Here is a 23,931-nt window from a genome sequence, read left to right on the forward strand (position 1 = left end):
CTGACAGATTCACACAGTATTATATAGGCCTAGTTCATTTTGGAAGCACTATTATAACATGAAGCAACGTTTATTTTCATTTATTCTCATCTCACACATTAGCTATGTTTCCATTCATCTGTCTTAAAGAGAATTTAGGGATATTGCATAAAAAATGCTGGATGGAAAAAGGATAAATTCTAAAAACGTGCATATGTACTCAACCGAGTCAATTTTTTGGCTGATAAGATGTGCATAAACTATGAAGGTAGTTAGTGCATTTCATCATTATATATGAAAAAACATCCACAGTGGCTTCTCCTATTGCAACTTCCATTTTTCACATACTATACAGTAGAGAAGTATTCGATTTCATACACGTCAGATGTTTCCTGAGAAACCTTCATCTGATTGCTGTCTTTGATATCCCACAATCCTGAAATGGTGTCTAAAAGCAGTTGGTGGTCAGTGTGTATGTAAATCCATGTTTTTGACCACAGTTTTCCACATTTGATGTCATTACTAGTGAGAGATTAGCATTGTAGTTAGGGGTTGACCGATTATCGGTGCGGATATTGAGCATTTTTATGGTTATCGTATTGTTCATTTTCAAAATGGATTTGCCGATTAAAATGATTTAAAAATATTTTAAAATAATTTTTGTCAGAGCCCTTGTTATTCTTAATTTCAACATTACATTTTTATTTTTACACCAGACATATCAGTTCACAATATCGGTTATTGGTTTACTTGATCTAATCAGTACTAATCTGGTAACCAAGAGTTTGGAGATTTATATGAAGGAAAGTTAACCTGCTTTCTGGAAAAACCCACTGAAGATCACAGAAGATCTGCACACAAGACAGCAAGAAACTAAACAGAATAACCTTGCAACCACCCAAAAGAACATGGAAACTGCTTAGAAAAACCCTTACAACTATTCAAAATATGGTAACCGTTAGCAACACCCTAACAACCACCCAAAACATGGTAACCCATTGACTCCCTCTGCCAATGCATTGATGAAATAAACTGTTGGATGTCCCAGAACTTTCTTCAGTTAAACAAGGAGAAAACTGAAGTCATTGCATTTGGAAACAAAGATGAAGTTCTCAAGGTGAATGCATACCTTGACTCTAGGGTTCAATCAACTAAAAACCAAGTCAAAAATCTTGGGGTGTTTCTGGAGACAGACCTTAGTTTTAGTAGTCATGTCAAAGCAGTAACTAAATCAGCATACTATCATCTCAAAAACATTGCAAGAATTAGATGTTTTGTTTCCAGTCAAGACTTGGAGAAACTGGTTCATGCCTTTATCACCAGCAGGGTGGATTATTGTAATGGTCTCCTTCCAAAGAAGACCATTAGACAGCTGCAGCTCATCCAGAACGCTGCTGCCAGGATTCTGACTAGAACCAGAAAATCTGAGCATATCACACCAGTCCTCAGGTCCTTACACTGGCTTCCAGTTACATTTAGGATTGATTTTAAAGTACTTTTACTCGTTTATAAATCTCTAAATGGCCTAGGACCTAAATACATTGGAGATATGCTCACTGAATATAAACCTAACAGACCACTCAGATCATTAGGATCGAGTCAGTTAGAAATACCAAGGGTTCACACAAAACAAGGGGAGTCTGCTTTTAGCTATTATGCCGCCTGCAGTTGGAACCAGCTTCCAGAAGAGATCAGATGTGCTAAAACATTAGCCACTTTTAAATCCAGACTCAAAACTCATCTGTTTAGCTGTGCATTTGTTGAATGAGCACTGTGCTACGTCCGAACTGATTGCACTATGTATAATCACTTTCTATTCTTAAATGTTTTAAATTTCTTTAAAATCAATTTTTAAATCACTTTGTTTTTATTGTTGTGATTTTTATTATTTTTAATTTCTTATTATTTTTAATGACTATTTCACTTCCTTTTATGTAAAGCACTTTGAATTACCACTGTGTATGAAATGTGCTATATAAATAAACTTGCCTTGCCTTGCCTAACCACTTAGCAACACCCTAACAACCACCCAAAAGAATGTGGTAACCACTTAGAAAAACCCTTACAACTATTCAAAATATGGTAACCGTTAGCAACACCCTAACAACCACCCAAAACATGGTAACCGCTTAGCAACACCCTAACAACCACCCAAAAGAATGTGGTAACCACTTAGAAAAACCCTTACAACTATTCAAAATATGGTAACCGTTAGCAACACCCTAACAACCACCCAAAACACGGTAACCACTTAAAAATACCCTCACCACTACCCAAAACATGGTAACTGCTTAGCAACACCCTAACAACCACCCAAAAGAATGTGGTAACCGTTAGCAACACCCTAACAACCACCCAAAACATGGTAACCGCTTAGCAACACCCTAACAACCACCCAAAAGAATGTGGTAACCACTTAGAAAAACCCTTACAACTATTCAAAATATGGTAACCGTTAGCAACACCCTAACAACTACCCAAAACATGGTAACTGCTTAGCAACACCCTAACAACCACTCAAAAGAATGTGGTAACCATTTAGCAACACCCTAACAACTCACAGTAAACCTTGGTCAACCCAGTCACCCACCGTGGTGAGTTCTGCACAAAGAAACCAGTTGTTCTTCAGAAACTGTTCAGCTGGAGTTCACCGGGTCTGACTCTCAGCTTGTTTTACCTCAGGCTGCGGCGGCGCTGGATCCGTGGCCCCTCTGCACACCAGCGGCGGCTCCTGAGACGCGGGCGGAGCCGGACTGAGCTCGACCAGAGACAGAAGCAGCCACAGAGAGCAGAACGCCTTCATGATCCGCTCTGGAGAAGATCTCGGTCCTGAGCTGCTGCTGTTTATAAAGCGGAGCACTGTTGCGTAACACAAGCGTGAGCTGACGCTTTCCAGATGAGTGTGGATCACACTCAACATCTGAACAAACAAGATCTGACCGACCTCCGGAAACCACCGCCACACACTGCTGGATCAGGAGAGAACAAACTGAACCCAGTCACGAGAAGAACTACGGCTCGCACAGATGAATCCACTGATAGCATGACGTCTCTTCCCACTCTTAAATGAAGTCACCTGCTGGAGGTCATTAAGGATCTGGCTTTTATAAGGGATTTTTATAAAGGAATACTATGATGGAAGCAGATATTGAGGACTATATTGTATCGAGTTTATAAAAACAAAACAAAAGAAAAGTTGATTTTGAGGGAATACTTAAATTCAATTCAATCTCATATTTTCTAGAAATGTTTTAACAGATTCATCCGTGTGTAAGCTGGCAGTGATGGACTTCTCATGCACCGAAACCACTAAATGCTCTTTCATTGACTTCAATAGTATGGAATGAGTGAATGAACAAATAAATAAATACTATGGAAGTCAATGGAGACCAGCAACTGTTTGGTTACCAGCATTCTTCAAAATAACTCATACAGGTTTGAAACAACATTAGGGAGTGAAAATGATGAATTGTGTTTAGTTTTGGGTGAACTACCCCTTTAAAGATGTACTTTTTGTGTTCCACCATAATAAACAATTATAAATTTGCATTATTTTATTTATTGTTTTATTAAACTAATAATACATTTTTGTGTTCCACTTTAATAATGGTTGCACTAGTTGGATGTTTTTGACATCTTAGCCATTGTGTTGTTTTGTATTCGCTCTTCAACCAAACCTTTGTGTATTCATCTGACAAAACAGTTTATGCAATTTAATTCATTTTGCATTGGGGATATGATTAAAAAAAAAAAATCTGTAATTTTTTTTATTTTATTTACAATTTAGCCTAAAGTTGCATTTTTATTTTTTACCTTCAGTAAAGTATGTTTTTGACCAGATACTTGTACTTTTTAACTTTTACTCAGTATTACCTCGCCCTGAATGAGTAATATACCTCTGATTATATACCGGCGTCTTGTTTTGTTTGAGCACTTCACAATATGATGTATTTAGTTTGGAGTCATGTATTATTCCTTAATCAGCAGAAACACACGAGTCCTGTCTTCATCTGAGCCAGATTACAACTCTTTGATCGGTTCTTAGCATGCCATCCCTGATTCCAGAGTTATGGCCAGGTGTGTTTTAACAGTCACAGACTCCTTCTCTCATTGTAAGTTATACACTTTGAAACGTTTGCCATCTGACCGCTTCGGTTATTTTTATGAAAGCTGATACACTGATACTGATGCTACTTTTTTCAGCGTTTAGCAATGAAGCTCAACAGTCGCTGGTATTAATGTCTCATTTGTGTATTACCTTACAGCAGAGCCAGCGGAGCAAATAAATACAAAACACACAGTCGACTCTCTCTCGTACAGCGCTGCTAAATCCTAAATCAAACCGGCTCGTCTTAAAAAATCCTCTTTTTCCCCATGTTTAGCTTTGAAAGGTTCGATTCATTCTAGTGAATCGGTTCGTCCCAAACGGCTCGCTCTCTCAAAAGTAGCTTCGGAAAGACTCGTTCTAGCGAATCGGTTCGTCTGTATTTGGGAGGACTGATTCATTCTAGCGAATCACTTTGTTCGGACGGTTCTTTTTAAATTAACGGATTGCAAACAGATTACGTGATCGATTCCCCAGTTCTTCATTTAACAATGTAAGCAGTACTCTAGTTTTAAGTAATTTATTATGTAAATGAATTTGCTCAGTTTTGATGTTGTCATCGGATATGCATTCATTCCAAACTCAAACCTTGTTTTTATAGTACATTTCCTTAAACTATTTCCTGTACCCTGTAGTGTAATTTTTTTCCTTTTTTTTTAAATTAATTAATTAGTTTATTTATTTTTTCTCTCGCTATTGTGGAGCGTTTTTTCATACATATTTGACCTCCTTTTTGGTTTCCTCCTGATCACGTGACTCGCGGCAGAGCTGTCACATGACTGCGCGCTGTAAACATGGCAGACCGGGAGTATGAGGGTCTGCTGGATGAAGACGAAGATGATGATGAAGGTGTATCGCTGCACCTGAGCCCGCTGTGTGACCCGACTCACCTGCTGCACCGGATCGTGGTTCTGACCTTCATGTGCTTTCTGGGCTTCGGTAAGATCCGTCTTCCTCGTGATCGAGTCACACGACCAGCAGATCATTCACAAACATACATATAGCGGTGTATTCACACGATAGAGCGTATCATTTTTAAAAAATGTGCAAAATATTCATATAACATTATATTCACTTCAAAAGCAGTACCGTGTTTTTACCATGTTTTGTGAGTTTAGGCTCAGTGGTGTCGGATTTCAGTGAAAGTGAAACTTACCGTGTAAACTTACCATTGTTTTTCTCTTTCTGCTCATTTTGTTTTATTTTAGGAAGCTACTTTTGTTACGACAACCCTGCAGCTCTTCAGACTCAAGTCGTACAGGTGTGTGTCCAGGTGTAGCTGGAGAACGGGCGGGAATCTGAAGCTGAGACACAACTATTTGTAAATCTGGAATCTGAGGGAGCAAAAAAATCAAAATATTGAGTTCAAATTAAGTTCTTAGCAATGCATATTACTAATCAAAAATTAAATTTTGATACATTTACAGTAAGAAATTTACAAAATATCTTCATGGAACATGATCTTTACTTAATATCCTAATGATTTTTGGCATAAAAGAAAGAAAATGTATAATTTTGAGCCATACAAATATAGCTGTGCTGCTTATGACTGCTTCTGTGCTGCAGAGACACATATGGAGTGTGTTTAATGTAACTGATGTTGACGTGGTCTCTGTGTGTCTCAGGACATGAGTCTGAACACGGCGTCGTTCATGCAGCTGTATGCGTGGTACTCGTGGCCTAATGTTGTGCTGTGCTTCCTGGGAGGCTTTCTGTTGGACCGGGTGTTTGGCATCAGGTGCGTCCACTTCAACACACACTTAGATCACATTTGAGCAAAGAAATGAAGAGAAGTATAATTGCCTTGCCTCTTTTACAGCACGTGTTTGCTTTAGTAAAGTGTGTTCACTGAGCACCGTCTTTCATTCTTTCCAGGCTGGGGACGATCATCTTCTCATTGTTTGTGTTAATAGGGCAGGTAGGTTATTACACACAGCAGTGCTAATGAAGCTTGTTTCTACCACAGGATATTAATTAAAAAAGAAGGTAATTGCAAATTGTTTTGTTGCGATTCTCACTTTTTTTTAGAATTGCAACAGTCACAATGACTTATTTTTATTTTATAAATGAGATATAAACTAGCAATTCAGAGAAAAAAAGGCAGAATTATGTGATATACAGAAAAAAATCAGAATTGCAATATGTGAACTCATCATTGCTTTTTAAAAGCTTTCTTCTGTGCTGGAAACAAGCTTCCCTGCAGCGGTGACACTAATCATCAGTATATGATCATGACTTCTGACCGTATGCTCGTTTGCAGATCATATTTGCTGCTGGAGCTCTGGCCAATCACTTCTGGCTGATGAATCTGGGTCGTTTTGTGTTTGGGTGAGCAGCGTCTACTGATTACAATGCATCTGATATTTCTCTGGCTGTGTGTGAACGTGTGATCTGTTCAGCATCGGCGGAGAGTCGCTGGCTGTGGCTCAGAACACGTATGCGGTCAACTGGTTCAAAGGAAAAGAGCTCAATCTGGTGTTCGGCCTGCAGCTCAGCATGGCCAGACTGGTAAGAGATCGACTGTGTGTGTGCGCGTGTGTGTGTGTGTGCGCGTGTGTGTGTGTGTGCGCGTGTGTGTGTGTGCGTGTGTGTGCGCGTGTGTGTGTGTGCGTGTGTGTGTGTGTGTGTGTGTGTTAATAGAGGACGTGACAGTCACGTGAGAGCTCTAAAGGCTGCGTTCATCACCTGTTCAGACCAAAGGCTCATGAAAGGAGGAGATAATCTGAATTTCTCACATTGGTGTGTGATGTGATTTCAGTCAGATTCACTGTAGAATCACTGTGATCCAAATTCATTCCTGTGTGCAAAAATGACCACTGATGTGCAATGCTGGCTGAAAAGAGAACATTTACTGTCCATAAAACTGCATTTTATGTCATATAATATACTACAGTTCAAAGGTTTGGGGTTGGTTAGATGTTTTAAATGTTTATGAAAGAAGTCTGTTCTGCTCATCAAGGCTGCATTTATTTGATCCAACTAAAGTAAAACAATGAAATATTATTACAGTTTAAAGCAGCTGTTTTCTATGTGAATATGTGTTAAACTGTAATTTATTTCTGTGATGCGCAGCTGTATTTTCAGCATCATTACTGCAGTCTTCAGCGTCACATGATCTTCAGAAATCATAATAATATGCCGATTTACCGCTCAACAAGCATCTCTGATTATTATCAATGTTGAAAACAGTTAAAAGCAGATTCTTTGATGAATAAAAAGTTCAAAAGAATTTATTTAAAATCTTAGGTAACATTCACAAGAAGAAAAAAAAGTGAGTCTCTGTGTGTGTTCAGGGCAGCACGGTCAACATGAACGTCATCGGTTGGGTTTACGGCCGCATCGAGGCGATGCTGGGCTCAGCGGGACACACCACGCTCGGAATAACACTCATGATCGGTGAGAGCCCCTCGAGATATCACACGCTGATGTCTAACCCTGGAAATCAGACAGATCTAAAACAACCAGAAATATCTCCAACGCTTTATGCATTAAACATACGTTTCTCTAGTGACTTGCAAACTAGAAGTTGTTGTTTGTGAGTGCAGTGTGTATAAATGGATGGGTGATCTGGATTTAGTGATCGTGAAGGGCTGGAGAAATCTGCTGCTCTGATGTGCTCGTGTTTCACTTCTGCTTTCGTTTGCCTTGTTCTGTCTTTCTGAGTCTTTTGTGAACTAAATCACTGAATGTTTCTTTTCCTCTCTGGTGCATCAGCTCATATTTCAGCTTTAATGTCAGATAAGCGTGTTTTTAACCCTGGTGACGGCCTGTGTGCTGAAACACATTACTGTATTATCAGTGTTGGGGGAAGTTACTTTTAAAAGTAATGCATTACTATGTTTTGGATGTCATGTGTGATGTGTTTGGTCTGGTGTTTCTCAGCGGCGTCCACGTGTCTGTTCTCCCTCATATGTGCTCTGATTCTGGGCTTTCTGGACAGAAGAGCAGAGAAGATCCTCCGGAAGGAGCAGGGCAAAACCGGTGAGATGATCCAGAGCAGACGTCCATGAGTCTGGCTGCCGTCTGTCCCGTCAAACACTGTTTTACAGAAGTGAGTGTGTGTGTGTGTGTCATGTAGGGGAAGTTATCAAGCTGACAGACGTCAAGGACTTTCCCTTCTCTCTCTGGCTCATCTTCATCGTCTGTGTGGCCTATTATGTGGCCATCTTCCCATTCATCGGACTGGGCCAGTGAGTTTCTGTCCTGTTCATAGCGAAAATCGACTGTAAAGAATTTAAAATGGAGATCATATGAATGTGCACCTAATGTGAAGGAGTGAGATGATGATGATGTTTGCGTTTCTTCACACACAGAGTTTTCTTTATCGAGAAGTTCGCCTTCACTACTGTCCAGGCCAGAGCCATCAACAGGTACACACACACACACACACACACACACACACACACACACACACACTCTCTCTCTCTCTCTCTCTCACACACACACACACACACACACACTGCAAACTTTCAGGAGTTTAAATACAGGAGTGAATCCTAACTAATAGATCCGTACAACAGCGCTTCTCAAACTAGGAGCCACAGGCTGCCACATAAAAACTATAATAATAATAATAATGTACATAAAATGGAATGACAACATTAAAACTATTATTTGCATAAAAATGGTGAATAATAATCAAATTTCACTGCTAGCAGCACACTGAAGCGTTTGGATCAGGTGTTCAGCTGCGGCTGTGCATGGAACAAACAAAGATATTTCTGGGATACTATGCTGAATATTGTTTTTACTAATGGATAAACATGATTAAATAAAACAAACATTATGGAAAGAATATCCTATAAGGATTAGAGATGCACCGATTGCAGTTTTCTTGGCGATTCAGATTTATTTTTTTTGGTAAGTGTGACCTGCCGATACCGATTTTCTTTCTAAAAACTATAATTCACAGCATATACAAACAAAAAGATATACTTTTTTTTTTTTATGCATCTGAAGTAAGGATACATTTTCAAAAGAAGATGTTACTGGTGGAGACGCTCTAAACTTTCCTGGTCAAAAGGCCTCAAAAGTGTGTTTATCAAAAATCAGCTAATTTGGAAAACATTTGTTAAAATGATTGTGTTTTCCTCTGGTTTTGATGAAAACAGCCCTGTACACAGCACAAGCACTGATCAAGCCTGAATGCTGCAAAACTCTACATGAACTGAACAATTTTTGCTTGAATATTTCATGACCTAATTGATTAAACAACACGACGTACGATTGTGCATGTAAACACTCAATTACACTACTGTTCAATTTAATAAATAAATGCAATAATAATACTAATAATATACTTTTATTCGTCAAGGACATATACTCTTTCAAAAACATTGAAGTAATCTCACCAAGCAGTGTTTCCCAGCGAGTGTTAATGCAGATTTGTCTCGTCTAGTATCGTGTACATCATCTCGGCTCCGGCGTCTCCTCTGCTGGGGTTTGTGGTTGATAGGACGGGCAGGAACATCTTGTGGGTTATGCTGGCCGTCGTCACCACGCTCATCTCTCACATGATGCTGGCCTTCACCTTCTGGAACCCCTGGATCGGCATGGTAACCGCTAAACTCTCAACCAATCAGCTATGAGACTATAAATATGATTATTTACTTATTACAGTAAATAAAGGGCGGAGTGACTGTACACACGGTATAAGCTATCACTTTGAGAGCTGTGTGTTTTCTAACGGCTCTTCAGGTCATTAAGGGAGTGTGTGTGTGTGTCAGTGTCTGTTAGGTTTGTCGTATTCTCTGCTGGCCTGTGCTCTCTGGCCCATGGTGGCGTTTGTGGTGCCGGAGCATCAGCTGGGAACCGCGTACGGATTGTAAGTCTGATCTGACAGCGTCTCCTGATGCTTCTGCACATGTGTTGGTCCAGTAATAACGCCCTGATGTGTTGTACAGTATGCAGTCCATACAGAACCTGGGTCTGGCGCTCATGTCCATGGCTGCGGGAAGCATCTTAGACCTCAAAGGATACCTGTTCCTCGAGGTCTTCTTCATCGCCTGCCTGTGCAGTGAGTAAACACACAGATACACTACCAGTCAAACGTTTTTGAACAGTAAGGTTTTTAATGTTTTTTAAAGAATTGAGTAACACTTTATTTTAAGGCGTCATAATACAGAGTAATTACCTAATTAAGTGCTTAGTAGTAGCCGTTGTACTTACATGAAACAGCCTGTACTTACAGTTTTTCTGTAAGAATTCTCTTCTGCTCATCAAACCTGCATTTATTTGATCCAAAATACAGCAAAAACAGTAAAATTTTGAAATATTTTACTATTTAAATTAACTGTTTTCTATGTTAATATATTTTAAAATGTAATTTATTCCTGTGATTTCAAAGCTGACTTTTTAGCATCATTACTCCAGTCTCATGATCCTTCAGAAATCATTCTAATATGCTGAGTTGCTGCTCAAAAAACATTTATTATTATTATTATGTTGAAAACAGCTGAGTAGAATTTTTTCAGGTTTCTTTGATGAATAGAAACTTTGGAAGAACAACATTTATCTGAAATAGAAATCTTTTGTAACATTATAAATGTCTTTATCATCACTTTTGATCAAATTAAAGCATATTTGCTAAATAAAAGTATTAACTTCTATAATTTCTTTCCCAAAAAATAAAAAATAAAAATACTGACTCCAAGTTTTTGAATGGTATATAATGTTACAAAAGCTTTTTTTATTTCAGATAAATGCGGATCTTTAGATCTTTCTGTTCATCAAATAATCTTAAAAAATGTATTCAGCTGTTTTCAGTATTCATAATAATAATCAGAGATGTTTCTTGAGCAGCAAATCAGCATATTATTATGATTTCTGAAGATCATGTGACACTGAAGACTGCAGTAATGATGCTGAAAATACAGCTGCGCATCACAGAAATAAATTACAGATTAACATATATTCAAATAGAAAACAGTTATATCGAATAGTAAAAATATTTCACAATATTACTGATTATGCTGTATTTTGGATCAAATAAATTCAGTCTTCGTGAGCAGAAGATAATTCTTTACAAAACATTAAAAATCTTGCTGTTCAACAACGTTTGGCTGGTAGTGTATCTGCACAAACTGTGTTGTTTGACCTCAGAAAGACAAATCTACGGAGCTGCATTCAAATCTGAATCGGCTTCCTGTGAGATGTGGACACACTCTTGAGACGTGACTGATTATTGTTGTGTGTGTTTCAGTGGCTCTGCTGGCGGTGGTTGTGCTGTATCTGTATGATTATTACAAAGGTGAGATCAGTGTTCACTCCAGATAATCTCAGCCTGTAATGAGCCGTTCCTCACGTTTCCTTCACTTCTGTTGTCAGAAGGAGAACTGAACCTGTCAGCCTCAGCACGAGCCAGCCGAATCAAGTCTGAGTGAGTCAATATAACACACACGTCTCATACAGCGCCTCTAAAACACTAAAATATCACTAGCAAAATCAAGCATTTATGGGACATGTCGATAGTTAAAGGGGTCATGAACTGAGAAACCAGAATTGCCTTGATCTTTTGACATATAAGAGGTAATTGTGCTATAAAAACATCTTGTAAGTTGTAACTCAAAACGTTCTCATTACTCTACAAACAACATATGTTGAAGCCAGTCTGCCAAAACGACAGCTTGTGGAATGTGAGACTATAATGTAATAGTGTGGATAAGCACCACCTCCGCAGAAGATCAACGCCTGCTTCTACATCGCTGCCTGTTGAGCCCCGCCCACCGATTCTACATCACCGTCTGTTTAGCCCCGCCCACCGATTCTACAGCACAGCCTGTTTAGCCCCGCCCACCGATTCTACAGCACAGCCTGTTTAGCCCCGCCCACCGATTCTACAGCACCGTCTGTTTAGCCCCGCCCACCGATTCTACAGCACAGCCTGTTTAGCCCCGCCCACCGATTCTACAGCACCGCCTGTTTAGCCCCGCCCACCGATTCTACAGCACCGCCTGTTTAGCCCCGCCCACCGATTCTACAGCACCGTCTGTTTAGCCCCGCCCACCGATTCTACAGCACAGCCTGTTTAGCCCCGCCCACCGATTCTACAGCACAGCCTGTTTAGCCCCGCCCACCGATTACAGTGTTTGCGTTGCCTTCCTTCTGATCCCAACGCTAGGAAAGAGTGGATGAACTTTATTTTTAATGAAGATCCAGATCACATTAGTAAGACTTACAAACAAGGCTCAGTTCGACGCTGGATTTTCAGAAAGACTGAAACTATAAGATGATGCTGTGTGACTATATGGATCCCACAGTAATGTCCTAACGCAAGTGTGAATAACTTAAAATAGCCTATTACTTCTAAATGATGATGTTTTTTGGTGTCAAAAATCTTGATAACATTATAAGTGGACCTCAGAGAACAGTACAAAATAATAAAACATGCAGTTCATGACCCCTTAAATGTGATTCTTTACACCAGTGTGAGCTTGATTTCATACAGCCAGTAAGAAGCTCTCAAGAAGGCCGAATCTGTGTTTTTAATGACAAGCATGAGCTGCTGAAAGATAAAGTTTTCATTTATTCATTTCATTGTGAATTATTCACCTGCAATAATTAAATGTTAAATAAGAGAAATGTCATTTATGTATTTAATCCCATTTTATTAACCAATGTCTTTGCTACTGACCTTCGATGATTCACTTCAACCGTACTAATAATCAAAAATAACACATTTTTCATGTTTCATGTTAGTTATCACTGAATAGTGTTGAACTTTCTTCTCCTGCGTCATATTCTTCATGTGATTAGTTTGAGCGTCCTCTACTGTACAGACGTGAATCTACAGTTCCTTCAGACGGAGCCGCATTCACTTCACTTTTGGTGTGAAAGGGCTTTTACATTTGTACAAGAAGAACTTTTTATATTAAAAACAAAGAAGCAAGCCCTGCCCAGATTTAAAATGTAACTTGAAAGTAATGCAATTAGTTACTTTTTTAGGGAGTAATGTAATATTGTAATGCATTACTTTTTAATAGTAGCACTGATCATGACATATGATAGATGTAAAGGGGGCGTGGCTACGGTGTGATGAAATCAGCCTCTGTTTCTGCAGGAGGAAACGCCTCTTTCACAAAGAGCAAAAAAGAGGATGAAAGATGATAATTTTTACAAATATTGAACCATTTTTTTGGTGAAAACCTCGAGAAACATTATACATAAACTGCATTTCATGACCCCTTTAATGTTTTAGCTTTGTTCCTCATGAGTTGACTATGAAGCATTTCAAATATTTTACTGCTTTGTAGGATTTTATCTAATATTTGTGTTTGATGTAAAAAGTTAAGCAAACTTAAAAATATTTTTTACCAGCTTCAGCAGATTTTTGAGTTTGCTCAACTTATTTTTGTGGGAGATTCTCAAATTTTGGTTGTATAAACTCAAAAATCTGCTGAAGCTGGTTGCCTTAAAATTTTAAGTTGGCTCAACTTTTGTTTTTTATAGTGTAGCTTAACAACATGTAATTGTCAAACTCTTTAGAGTCTGTGTGTGTGCTTCACATGACACAGGTTTTAGTTGAGTTGTCTGAAATGAGCTTGATCTGTGCACACAATGGGCCTCATTCATGAAACACGAGCAGAGCGTATCTTCGTGTAACTCGTTCGTAAAGCCGTTCTGACGTAAGCTTTCACCCAGCGTTTCTCTTCTGTCTCTGGGCTGCTGAGCGGTGTTCACGCCTCTGATGTGCTGTGTTTCAGGTGAAGGCTCTTCACTGCGGCGCGCCTGATCTCCTTCACCTCGGGGGGTTTCTGCACTGACCACTTTCTCTGACACTTCACTGAGCGCTTCAGACTACCCACAATCCTTCACTGCGCACCACTGAACCCATACACCCGCAGCATCAGGACATTTATTTTCACGTTATTTTCATTACAGTTAAACACATTTAAACCCGCATTCTCGTTAAGCTAATATAAAAAAGAAAATGACTAATTATATTTTATAATTTACTGTTTTAATTATCTCATTGTAGTATTTGTTTTACTAATATGTAATTGGCATTTAATACCTGCAGTGTGATTTTTATTATGATTTTAATAATGAAACTGTGCCTAGATGTCTTTTAATCGCTGTATTGTTGCAGCAGTGGGTTAAATGTGTTTAATCATCTTGAAAGTAATGTCACAATAATGTCCTTATATAGTTGTGGATCTAGTTTCAGGGTTAATTAATAAATGGAACAAAGCTGCAAACAGGAGCACATAGAGCATGACATGAAACAATAACTGACAAAAGAACACAGAAAACACAGGTTTGGAACAACTTTTTGAGTGTACTGTACCTTGAATGCATTTTTTCAGTTGTCTCAGGGAAACACCATAAAAATCAATGATCTTATTGAGTCTAGAATCCCCTTCCAGTATTTGAGATATTCAGGGTCCAGTCGTTGAGTCAAATCTCCATTAGTATTAGTGCCTTAACTTTGATTGTTTAACCTATTGTTTTTTTTAGTTTTTTTTTTAGTTGTTTTAATAATTCTGCTTTGTTTTGCACAGTAACATGGGTTTTACTTTAATGATTTTATTCCCAAAAACTTGCAATTGACTGACTCTATTTACAACCTATTCTCCATAATGGAAAAAAAAAATTGGTGTAGCAGAAATTTTCATTTAGAAATTGCTAGTAAATTTGACAAAACAATTATTATGTAAAGTCAAGTAACACATTGGATTAAACATGAATGTTTGAAGTAGAAAGACTGGAATAGTATTTTCTTGTAATTAAATGGGATTTTCAGTGTAATCCAGTATAGCTTCAAAAATTCATTTTTTTACAGTGCACTTCTCAAAAGACAATAAATATTGCGAATGGCATTAGTTGTTGACTTTATAGGCTTTTTCTTGATTTTTTTTATTTTTGTTTTTTAATAAATCTCAGTGCTTAAATTAGAACGTGCTGTACGATCAAGATTGATTTTATATGCGCACATGTATCATCAGGAGCTTTTATATGTATTTTTTACCCGTCTTTGTTTCCAGTGTGTGACCTTTTATGATTATTTTGCACAGTTATAGTTAAAGATGTTACGTTTTCTTTAAAAAAAAAAAAAGTGGAATATGAATGGTTGCAAATCAGCTAATATTTTAGTTTCTAATCAGATTTTGTGTGAAATATGCTTTTGGCAGATTTGATGACATTCATATTTGTATTAGCCTGTATATTCTGTACTGCACGATCTCTATATACACTTTCTTTGTTCAGTTTGTAACGCGGCTGTCTGTTTTGATACACATGTACAAAGATGTTCAGTTGTCCTGTTTGTGAGCGTGTCCAGTGTTCATCTGCTCTCACACACACTCGCAGCTCTGGTGTCGATACTGCGGGGTTTGGGAGCTCTTTGTGATAATAAAGCATCAGATGCATGGCTGTGTTGTGTCTCAGGGATGTTCAGCGTTTGCGTGTCCCTCCGCCGTCCGTGGACGACCGTGATCGTCTTCTGGAGCCTCTGTCTCCGTTTGCTCTGAGGAACCGCTATCTGTCCAGGCTGGGTGTGCAGGTATCACTGCAGCTTCACAGAGCGTCTGCTGGAGGTCACTGAGGTCTCACGCAGGTTTGTTGTTGTTGGCAGATGCCGGATCACTGCTGCCCACATCTGTCTTCGCTGGCCTACAGGAGTGTCCTCCGATGAGCTGTGCCTCAGTCACGCTGCCAGAGAGAAATGCATTCGGGTTAATAAACGTGTATTTTTGCATGCATTTGGATTTTTTTGTTTGATTGCAATCCAGCTAAAGTCCGTGAGCCTGTAGAGCTGTGCACGGTCTTCTCTGAGAACGTCCTGATCTCATGGGCTCCGGACACAGATGCACAGACTTCATGATGTTATAAGTATCTCAGTCTCATGGCAACTCACAACTGTTTTACATTTTGGTGAATTAGTGACTAATTCTTGTGTTTTTGTGTGATCTGCTCGCACTCCAGTGACAGTTAACCTTCATACTTCATTTTCTAAAATTAAATAGTTTTTTATTTATATGTTCAGTTTTTATTTTCAATTTGTTTTAATATCTTGTTTTTCAGCAGACTCCTTGTTTTTGTAAATGTGCACATTTTAAGACAGTTTACTGTAGCATAAAACAGCATAGTACCCGCCCTGTTAAACCCTGCCTGTGCTAGTTTACTGTTTAAATGTATTTATTTAGACTATTAATTATCTGTGGTGAATTTCAGAGATGTTGGTAACACTAGTTGCTTATTAGCATGCGTATTACTAGTATACTGGCTGTTTATTAGTACTTAAAAAGCACATATTAATGCCTTCTGCATGAGCAGATTTTACATCCATTAATCCACCCCATACTTATACCAACCTTACTAGTGATAAACAGCAAATTAGGAGTTTATTGAGACAAAAGTCTCAGTGTCACTGAGATGTCTGAACTCTCCTCCTGTGGAGAAGAAATAGTTAAACACACTTAAACTCTCAGTAACACTTTAGAAACCTGGTTAATAACTGCACCGGAACAAATGAGAAACACAGTATTAACATTGTAGTAGCTAGTATTAACAGATTTAACTTTGACATGATTGCTCAATGTCATCTTGTGTAAATAGTTTTTTTTTTTCAAGACAAACAATTGGTCAATGGAAACTGAAATTAATTAATATAAAAATGCATAACCTGACATCCATGCCATAGTTCATTAATGTGGTGTTCACCCAACGGTTACGTATTTAATTATCCAGCGTCATTAATTGAAGAAAACCAGCATTTGATTGGTAGTCTCTTGCCCTGTGACAACTAGCCCCGCTGCAGCGTCGCCCGTGATTGATGCTGATCACGAGAGTGATGCTGCGCGGACGCGATGATCTGATTGGCTGGACGCTCTTGACGCGCCGCTCTTGACGCGCTGTCCTGCAGCAGCGAAGCGGGGCAGACGCTCGCTCGCGGAGGTGATGCTGCAGACGCTCTCGGCTTCTCTCAGGTAAACCCGCTCTTCATCATCTCCATCTCCATCCTCATCCTCAGCTCAGTGTCCGACGCGACGCGCGCTTCTGCTGCGGTGATGGGGTCTGCGGCGGATCGTTTGCATCGCGTCGCGTCGCGTCGCGTGTGTTCTGTATGGATGTGTCGGTCTCTCTCTGGGAGGCGAAGCAGAACTTTCTGGGCGGTGTTTCTGCAGCTGAGCTCCGGCTCCTGACTCTTCATCAGGCGTTTTTATCATCATCATCAGAACACGCTGATTACGAGCGAAGGAAGTCGATCTGAATAGTTCTGTGAGGTTGAGGTTGACCCTGTTACCACATTTTCGGACATTATTTGTTTGATTTTCTTTTTTTGCTGTAAATGTGAAATAGCCTAAACATATAAAAAAAAAAAAAGCGTAAATTGACCAAATTTATAACCAGTCAAAAGTTTTTGAACAGTAAGATTTTTTATGTTTTTCTTCCAGCATCTTTACAGAAAAATTGTGAGATATTTGAATATATTTTAAACTGTAATTTATTTCTGTGATGTATTTTCAGCATCATTACTCCAGTCTTCAGTGTCACATGATCTTCAGAAATCATTCTAATATGCTGATTTGCTGCTCAAGAAACATATATTATTATTAATATTATTATTATTATGTTGAAAACAGCTGAGTGGAATTTTTTCAGGTTTCTTTGATGAATAGAAATTTCGGAAGATCAGCATTTATCTGAAACAGAAATCTTTTGTAACATTATAAATGTCTTTATCATCACTTGATCAAATTAAAGCATCCTTGCTAAATAAAAGTATTCATTTCTATAATTTCTTTCCCAAAATAAATAAATAAAATATACTGACAAGCTTTTGAATGGTATATAATGTTACAAAAGCTTTTTTTATTTCAGATAAATGCTGATCTTTAGATCTTTCTATTCATCAAAGAATCCTAAAAAGAATGTATTCAACTGTTTTAAATATTCATAATAATAATCAGAAATGTTTGTTGAGCAGCAAATCAGCATATTAGAATGATTTCTGAAGATCATGTGACTGAAGACTGGAGGAATGATGCTGAAAATCACAGAAATAAATTACAGTTTAACAGATATTCACATAGAAAACAGTTATTTTAAAAAGTAAAATATTTCACAATATTATTGCTTTTGCTGTATTTTGGATCAAATAAATGCAGGCTTGGTGAGCAGAAGATAATTCTTTAAAAAACATTAAAAATCTTGCTGTTCAAGAGCTTTTGACTGCTAGTGTACACCATTATAATTCTATAAAATGATGTTTTAAAATAGATAACGGTTTCAAATTTAGTCTAAATTATATAGTCTAAATATATATATATATATTTTTAAGTTTGCTCCACTTTTTTAAAAGTTTTTCTTCACAGTGTAGTTTGTTTTCGGGGAGCTGATGAGCTGTTTGTCAGGTGCTTGTATCTGTCTGCTCTATATCACTGTACCAGGTCACGCTTTTGACCCATTCAGCGCTGTGGAGTAAAAGAACCACTTTACTGCCTTCATAATTGCATTCATTTTGATCAAAACAATCTTTTATCATTTCTTTTCACACAAATTGTGTTGCTTTATCAATATTCTTTTCTTTTTTTTTCCAATCATCATAGAAACATTTCCCAACAAGGACTTTTAGTCTCTGTACCTTATATTAGTTCTGTGCTGTGTTCAGTCAGCCAGTCCATCTATTCCTTCATTAATGCAATCAGTCAGTTATGATTATTTTAAGAGTTTAAATATTGTTAATTTCATGCATCCATACCAGGCAGAAATACGCTTCATGTGGTAAGATCGAAGTCAAATGCATGATTTAATATGACTGAATCAAGACGACTACATCATCTTTGTTTTTCTAAATTGCTCGGAGTGAGTGATTATGTATCTTACATCTGATATCTAACAGTAAACTATCCCTCGAGCCCTTCATCAGCTGCTTAACTATAGACACTGAATGAACTCGCTCTCTGCTTGCATGATGAACAGAGCCGTTTCTGCCCTTCATCGCTGTCTGGTGTATGTGTAGATGTTTAGCTTTCGTCTCAGAGATGTTTACAGCCACACATCAGACAGACGCTTCCACAGAACCGATGTGTGCATGCTCTGAACAGCAGGCGATGCGTTTGCCATTCAGTGGAGTCTCTTACTGCAGACATGCATGATTCCCCACATCGCGTGTAGCTGAGCAGAGCGTGTGTGTTCGTTACAGACAGGTCATGTCTAGTATGTGTGGTATATTTTAAATTGTATATTTCAACAGGACAGGACAAATTGTTTGAACTTTACAAATTCAGCTTTACTCTCATCTGTTGAGTTTTTCAGAGCCAGCAGCTCTCAGATCGAGCTGTATCAGTATTTCTCTCGGCTGTAGATGTGTGAATGCAGACTTGAAGTATAGCTCCTGCAAGTATCGTTGAAGTAAATTGATTTCCAATTTTCCAATTAATGACGGTGCCTGCAGATAAAGCTCTTTTCCCTTGTTCGTCACTGATAATAACATGCTTTCACAAATAAAAGCAGCTGTTCTCTGATAAGACTGTGTAGAGCCGATAAAGGTCAGGACAACTGTTGGAAATGTAAAGAAAAAGCAAAACACGTCTTAACGCTGGATGTGTTTCAGCTTTTGTCTTCTCCAGATGTTAACTGATGGACTGGAGTGGTGTGGATTACTGTGATGTTTTTATCTCATTCTGACGGCACCCATTCACTGCAGAGCATCCAGCAAGTGCTGCATTTCTCCAAATCTGAAGAAACAAACTCAAATGTTAATTTTTGGGTGAACTGTCCCTTTAATAGTTGGTTTCTGTGGCTGTTGTGCAGGGATCTTCTCGCAGTGCAGGTTTGTGTTATCGTCTTCTAAAGGAGTGTTTGTTGTTCAATCGATATCTTGAGGTTGATGTTCAGTCTGAAAGCTCCTGGGAGACAGACAGATGAAAATATCACCTCAACGTGCTCCAGGTTATTACCTGACCGCTAGCTCAGCGCCGCATTACACCACAAACCCTCTGAAACTATACGAGCTCAACCCATGAGGTGTGTGTTTTTCATGTGATGCTGACACAGAGATGTTGTTGCGTTCGTTGCTGTTGTGTGAGATACTGTAACGTCCTCACCTTTTCATTTAGTCCATGCGCACTGGAACATACTGAAGTGCTCATGGGAGGAATGAAAAGAAATGTAACACTTTATTTTCAGGACTAATTCTCACTATTAACTAGTTGCATTGCATATAAGCATGCATATTACTAGCATATTGGCTTTTATTAGTACTTATGAAGCAGATATCAATGCCTTATTCTGCATGAGCAGATTTTAGATCCCTTATTCCACCCAATACCTAAACTTAACAACTACCTGCTGACTGTTAATAAGCACCAAATTTGGAGTTTATTAAGGCAAAAGTCAAAGATATTAGTGAGAACTGGACCTTAAATTAAAGTCTAACTAATGACACCATACAGTTTTACAGTGAATGCACAGACTACCTGTTAACAAGCATGTGATATTGATTGAAAATAATTGTATTTCTGTTTTGTTTGATATGTAAAGGGTTAGTTTATCTGCAACTGAAAATCACTATCATCATTGTGCCTTTATGTGAAACAACATGAAGATGATTTGTAGATGACATGGAAGGGATGATTTACATTAGGACGAGTCACCGCATACAATGCTATTGCTGCCATAAACTGCCGTTTTATTATTCGTATGGACATAACTAGGCAAATGACCATTGCATGCTTTTGTTTTTCAGACAGAAGGACGTGTCTCATCGTCTCTGTGTCAAGGAGCCTCCAGAAACCAAAGCTGGAAGGGTGAAGAGAATCATACGTTTATACTTACATACACATGATTTTATATTACAAAATCCCAGCATGTAGCTGCAAAATGTGAAGGGAGAGATCAACCAAGAAGACGTTTTATTCCCTGCATTCGCAAGCATGACAGATTATCAAGTCATTTCACATCGTGTTCCTGAACTCATTTGGCAGTCAGCACTCTTTGGTTTTCCCTCCAGATCTGAGACTTTTCCTAAATGATCAGCCGCACCGTGTTCAGTTCTGGTGTCTCCTGCCGTCTGTTGTCATAGAAACGGCCATCAGCCGAGAGACGGAGGCTGTCCTCGACATCGCGAGCAGAAACCGCCGCTGGAGAACAAGACCGAGTGAGAGAACTTTAAACATGCTTGTGTCGTAATGATGCAACTAATGATGAGGAATGCACCGTCTTATTAATATTGTGAGACTTTACATGTTGTCAGTGGGGGATGTTTGTCACTGTTACTATGTACAGTATATTAGAATTAATGCACCATCTGTGCTATTAATGTGAGTAAGAGTTTACTGACGTGTGAATGTGAAGCTGCTCTCAAAGCTGCGTGTTAAACTATCTGAAAATAACTCTAAATTGGTTCTCTAAATTACTGGCAAATATTTCTTAGTGTAGCTTCTAAATTACTCTTTTAAAATTTTAATTTGTATCTATTATTCTAAATTATAGCAGCTTTAAACATTTGTTTCTTTATTTACTTCTCAACTATTATCTTTTAAATGCAACTATTTCTCAGTTTTGTAGCTTGTTGTCATCCATCCAAACCTTTTAACTTCTCTATAATAAATGTACAAAACATTTTTAAACTAGGTCAATTCTGCTTAGGACTTTTTACACATTACTACTTAATCTTGTTTTTAGGAGTACAATTTGCAGTTTTTATAACATAGTTGTCACCATTAGTGCTGTCATTACATCAAGCCAAGGATTTTAAAGAACAATTGCGTTTTCCAGACATGTTTCTATTTGATTATGACATTAAGTAGATTAGATACACAAATACTCCATTTATTTTTATTTTCCTAAATGCAAAGTTGACAGCTACTTAAATTGTTGTATTAGTGTAAGTCAAAGACTTTTTTTCACCAAAAGGTGAGAAGTGTCATTGTCATCTCACACTATACCAAACATCTACTTGAAGCCATTATCTCTAAATGTTTTAACACATAAAACAGTTTGAAGAAGCGTCATTTGTTAAAATGTCAGGTTGATTAAGGTCTCTATCTGAAGAATCGTTGAAGTAGGTTTGTGAGCAGTTTGAAATGTCATTCATATGTACTTTACATGTTAAATTCACATATCTACAGCTTTAAAAACTCGGTCTTGTGTCCCTCATGTCGCAGGATCCACAGAGCCTGGCCTGGATTCTGCTTTCTCACATCAGGACGAGATGGATCCGCTCGAGCGCCGCGCAGCTGAGGTAGGAGCGTCTCTGTTGCGCTGACACTCATCTGCAGATCACTCTTACATCTGAGCTGGCTTCATGCCCAGCTGCGTAATTACTGCTTAATTAGGTGACGTCTGCTGATTGATTAATGAAGAGGTGATTGTCTTGTTGTGTTTGGCTCTTGAGTGTGCAGTGAAGTGTTCACAGACGATAACATCCTACCGCAAGCAAATGCCACTTTTCAAGGTTTACAAGATGAATTTCACCTGTGAGACTTGCTTAGATCCAATGAGAACGTGTTTTTATGTGATGGGGGTCTTACAAGGGTACATAAGGAACTGGGGCTGGTAGCATAAACTATTTAGACTAGTCTTAAAAAGTTGGTCAATCTAATTTTTTTTCTTCAAGACTGGTCATAACTTTTTTAATTCAGTTATGAAAAGGTAGATTGGTCTTCTTTGTATTGGAAAAGTAAGACTGATTACTCTTGGCAGCTGCTAGTTGGTCAAACTAGTTATTAAGACACAGTCGGTGGCTAAGTTTATGCAACTGTTGTTTCAATAAGTTGTATAGTGTTTTCTTTACTTCAAAAACTATGTCTAAAAAGGGTGATATTTTATGTATTTGAGGTCTGAGATGTGGGAACGGTGAAGAGTGAGGGCAAAAATCTTGCATTTTAGGTCAGCATTGCCATCTTAATCAGCCAAATTGTCTTAAGTAGCCTGCATAACACGTCATCTTTTATAACATGGGATTTTGAACAAATATATCTTGATTTTTGTAAAATGTTGCAACGAGGTGTTAAAAAATTTTTGTTTGAAAAAAATTTAAAAAGTTACAGTTTTGGAAATATAAGGTAATAAAAAATATTTTTAAAAATACCTTGAAGTAACCACAAATGAGCATGTAAAGCAAATATCTTTAAAAGAAATTCCGTGTGGAGCATGCCCCCGATCCACACAATGTTCTCACTTTTTTCCCCCTTACCTGTTTGCATCTCTGGTATTATAGCATTATTTTAGCACAACAAATTATTGAAACGGTCAGTTTTGATCTGTTATTGGCCATCAACAAATTATTTTCTACTGTCTCCTTCCCTAACTGCCTTGCTGTGTCACCATATCTTAAAACAAAACCTTGCTTCTTTCCCTCTTTCTGATTTTCATCCTATTTCAAATCGTCCTTTTATCTGAAGAATCCTATTGCACCAATTCAATTAAAATCGTAATTGACTGTTAATTATCTTTATTAAATATTTCTGGGTTTAAAGCTTTACAGTACTGAATCTGCTCTTTTAAGAGTCTCAAGTGAGATCTTTACTGGAACCGGCTCTGGGAAATCCACTGCTTTTGTCTTTAGATCTGAGTGCTGCATTTGATTCGCTCAACCATGAGGTCTCGTTGATCCGTTTGGAGATATCAGTGGGTCTTTGTGGCACAGTTTGATTCTTCTCTTTTTTGACTAACAGGCGATTCGCTGTTCATATCGGTCTTCACTCCTCCTCTAGTATTAACTGTGGAGTCCCACAGGGCTCAATCCTCGGGCCGGTGTTGTTTTCCCTGTATATGCTCCCTCTAGTGTCCATGTTTAATAAGTATATTTTTTCACTTATACACTGACGATACTCAGGTCTATCTTCTCGTCTGAAACTCTGGAACAGTCTAACTCTTCATATCAGATTAGCTCCCTCAAT

At 38.3% G+C, this 23,931-nt stretch overlaps 3 protein-coding genes across 9 annotated transcripts in view; 2 read left to right on the top strand and 1 right to left on the bottom strand.

The window, feature by feature from the left end:
- The window catches only part of lxn (latexin), an 18,893-nt gene extending 14,519 nt beyond the window's left edge, over positions 1-4,374 (bottom strand). Inside the window, exon 1 of one of the 2 annotated variants that reach the window (XM_058799367.1) lies at positions 4,238-4,374. Coding sequence is in view for 1 of the 2 variants with exons in the window: in XM_058799366.1 (XP_058655349.1) it covers positions 2,657-2,899 (243 nt within the window). In the remaining variant the exon portion in view is untranslated. Of the gene's footprint in view, positions 1-2,656; positions 3,239-4,237 lie in introns of those variants that run through there. The other variant, XM_058799366.1, reaches the window with a different exon arrangement.
- mfsd1 (major facilitator superfamily domain containing 1) lies at positions 3,846-16,201 on the top strand. 5 transcript variants are annotated; one of them, XM_058799364.1, is made up of 18 exons: positions 3,856-4,091; positions 4,851-5,023; positions 5,293-5,345; positions 5,710-5,822; positions 5,960-6,002; positions 6,345-6,412; positions 6,484-6,592; positions 7,378-7,480; positions 7,967-8,065; positions 8,163-8,274; positions 8,398-8,454; positions 9,483-9,639; positions 9,811-9,908; positions 9,988-10,100; positions 11,286-11,333; positions 11,411-11,462; positions 15,470-15,584; positions 15,657-15,836. In XM_058799364.1, exons 2-18 carry the CDS (start codon positions 4,879-4,881, stop codon positions 15,714-15,716), a joined length of 1,545 nt encoding a protein of 514 aa, XP_058655347.1. In that variant the 5' UTR covers positions 3,856-4,091; positions 4,851-4,878; the 3' UTR covers positions 15,717-15,836. The 5 variants fall into 5 exon arrangements, with proteins under 5 accessions (XP_058655344.1, XP_058655345.1, XP_058655347.1 ...); XM_058799361.1 differs by lacking the exon at positions 15,470-15,584 and having other exon boundaries at positions 3,846-4,091; positions 15,657-16,201; XM_058799362.1 differs by lacking the exon at positions 15,470-15,584 and having other exon boundaries at positions 3,846-4,056; positions 15,657-16,201.
- A 720-nt stretch (positions 16,202-16,921) lies between these two features.
- The window catches only part of schip1 (schwannomin interacting protein 1), a 193,356-nt gene continuing 186,346 nt past the window's right edge, over positions 16,922-23,931 (top strand). Inside the window, exons 1-4 of one of the 2 annotated variants that reach the window (XM_058799507.1) lie at positions 16,922-17,010; positions 20,775-20,835; positions 21,039-21,185; positions 22,195-22,271. In XM_058799507.1, coding sequence (XP_058655490.1) covers positions 22,242-22,271 — 30 coding nt within the window. In that variant the 5' untranslated portion in view covers positions 16,922-17,010; positions 20,775-20,835; positions 21,039-21,185; positions 22,195-22,241. Of the gene's footprint in view, positions 17,011-20,774; positions 20,836-21,038; positions 21,186-22,194; positions 22,272-23,931 lie in introns of those variants that run through there. The other variant, XM_058799508.1, reaches the window with a different exon arrangement.

The sequence above is a fragment of the Onychostoma macrolepis genome, chromosome 15, assembly GCF_012432095.1.
Source record: "Onychostoma macrolepis isolate SWU-2019 chromosome 15, ASM1243209v1, whole genome shotgun sequence".
In the NCBI taxonomy this organism is placed as follows: domain Eukaryota; kingdom Metazoa; phylum Chordata; class Actinopteri; order Cypriniformes; family Cyprinidae; genus Onychostoma; species Onychostoma macrolepis.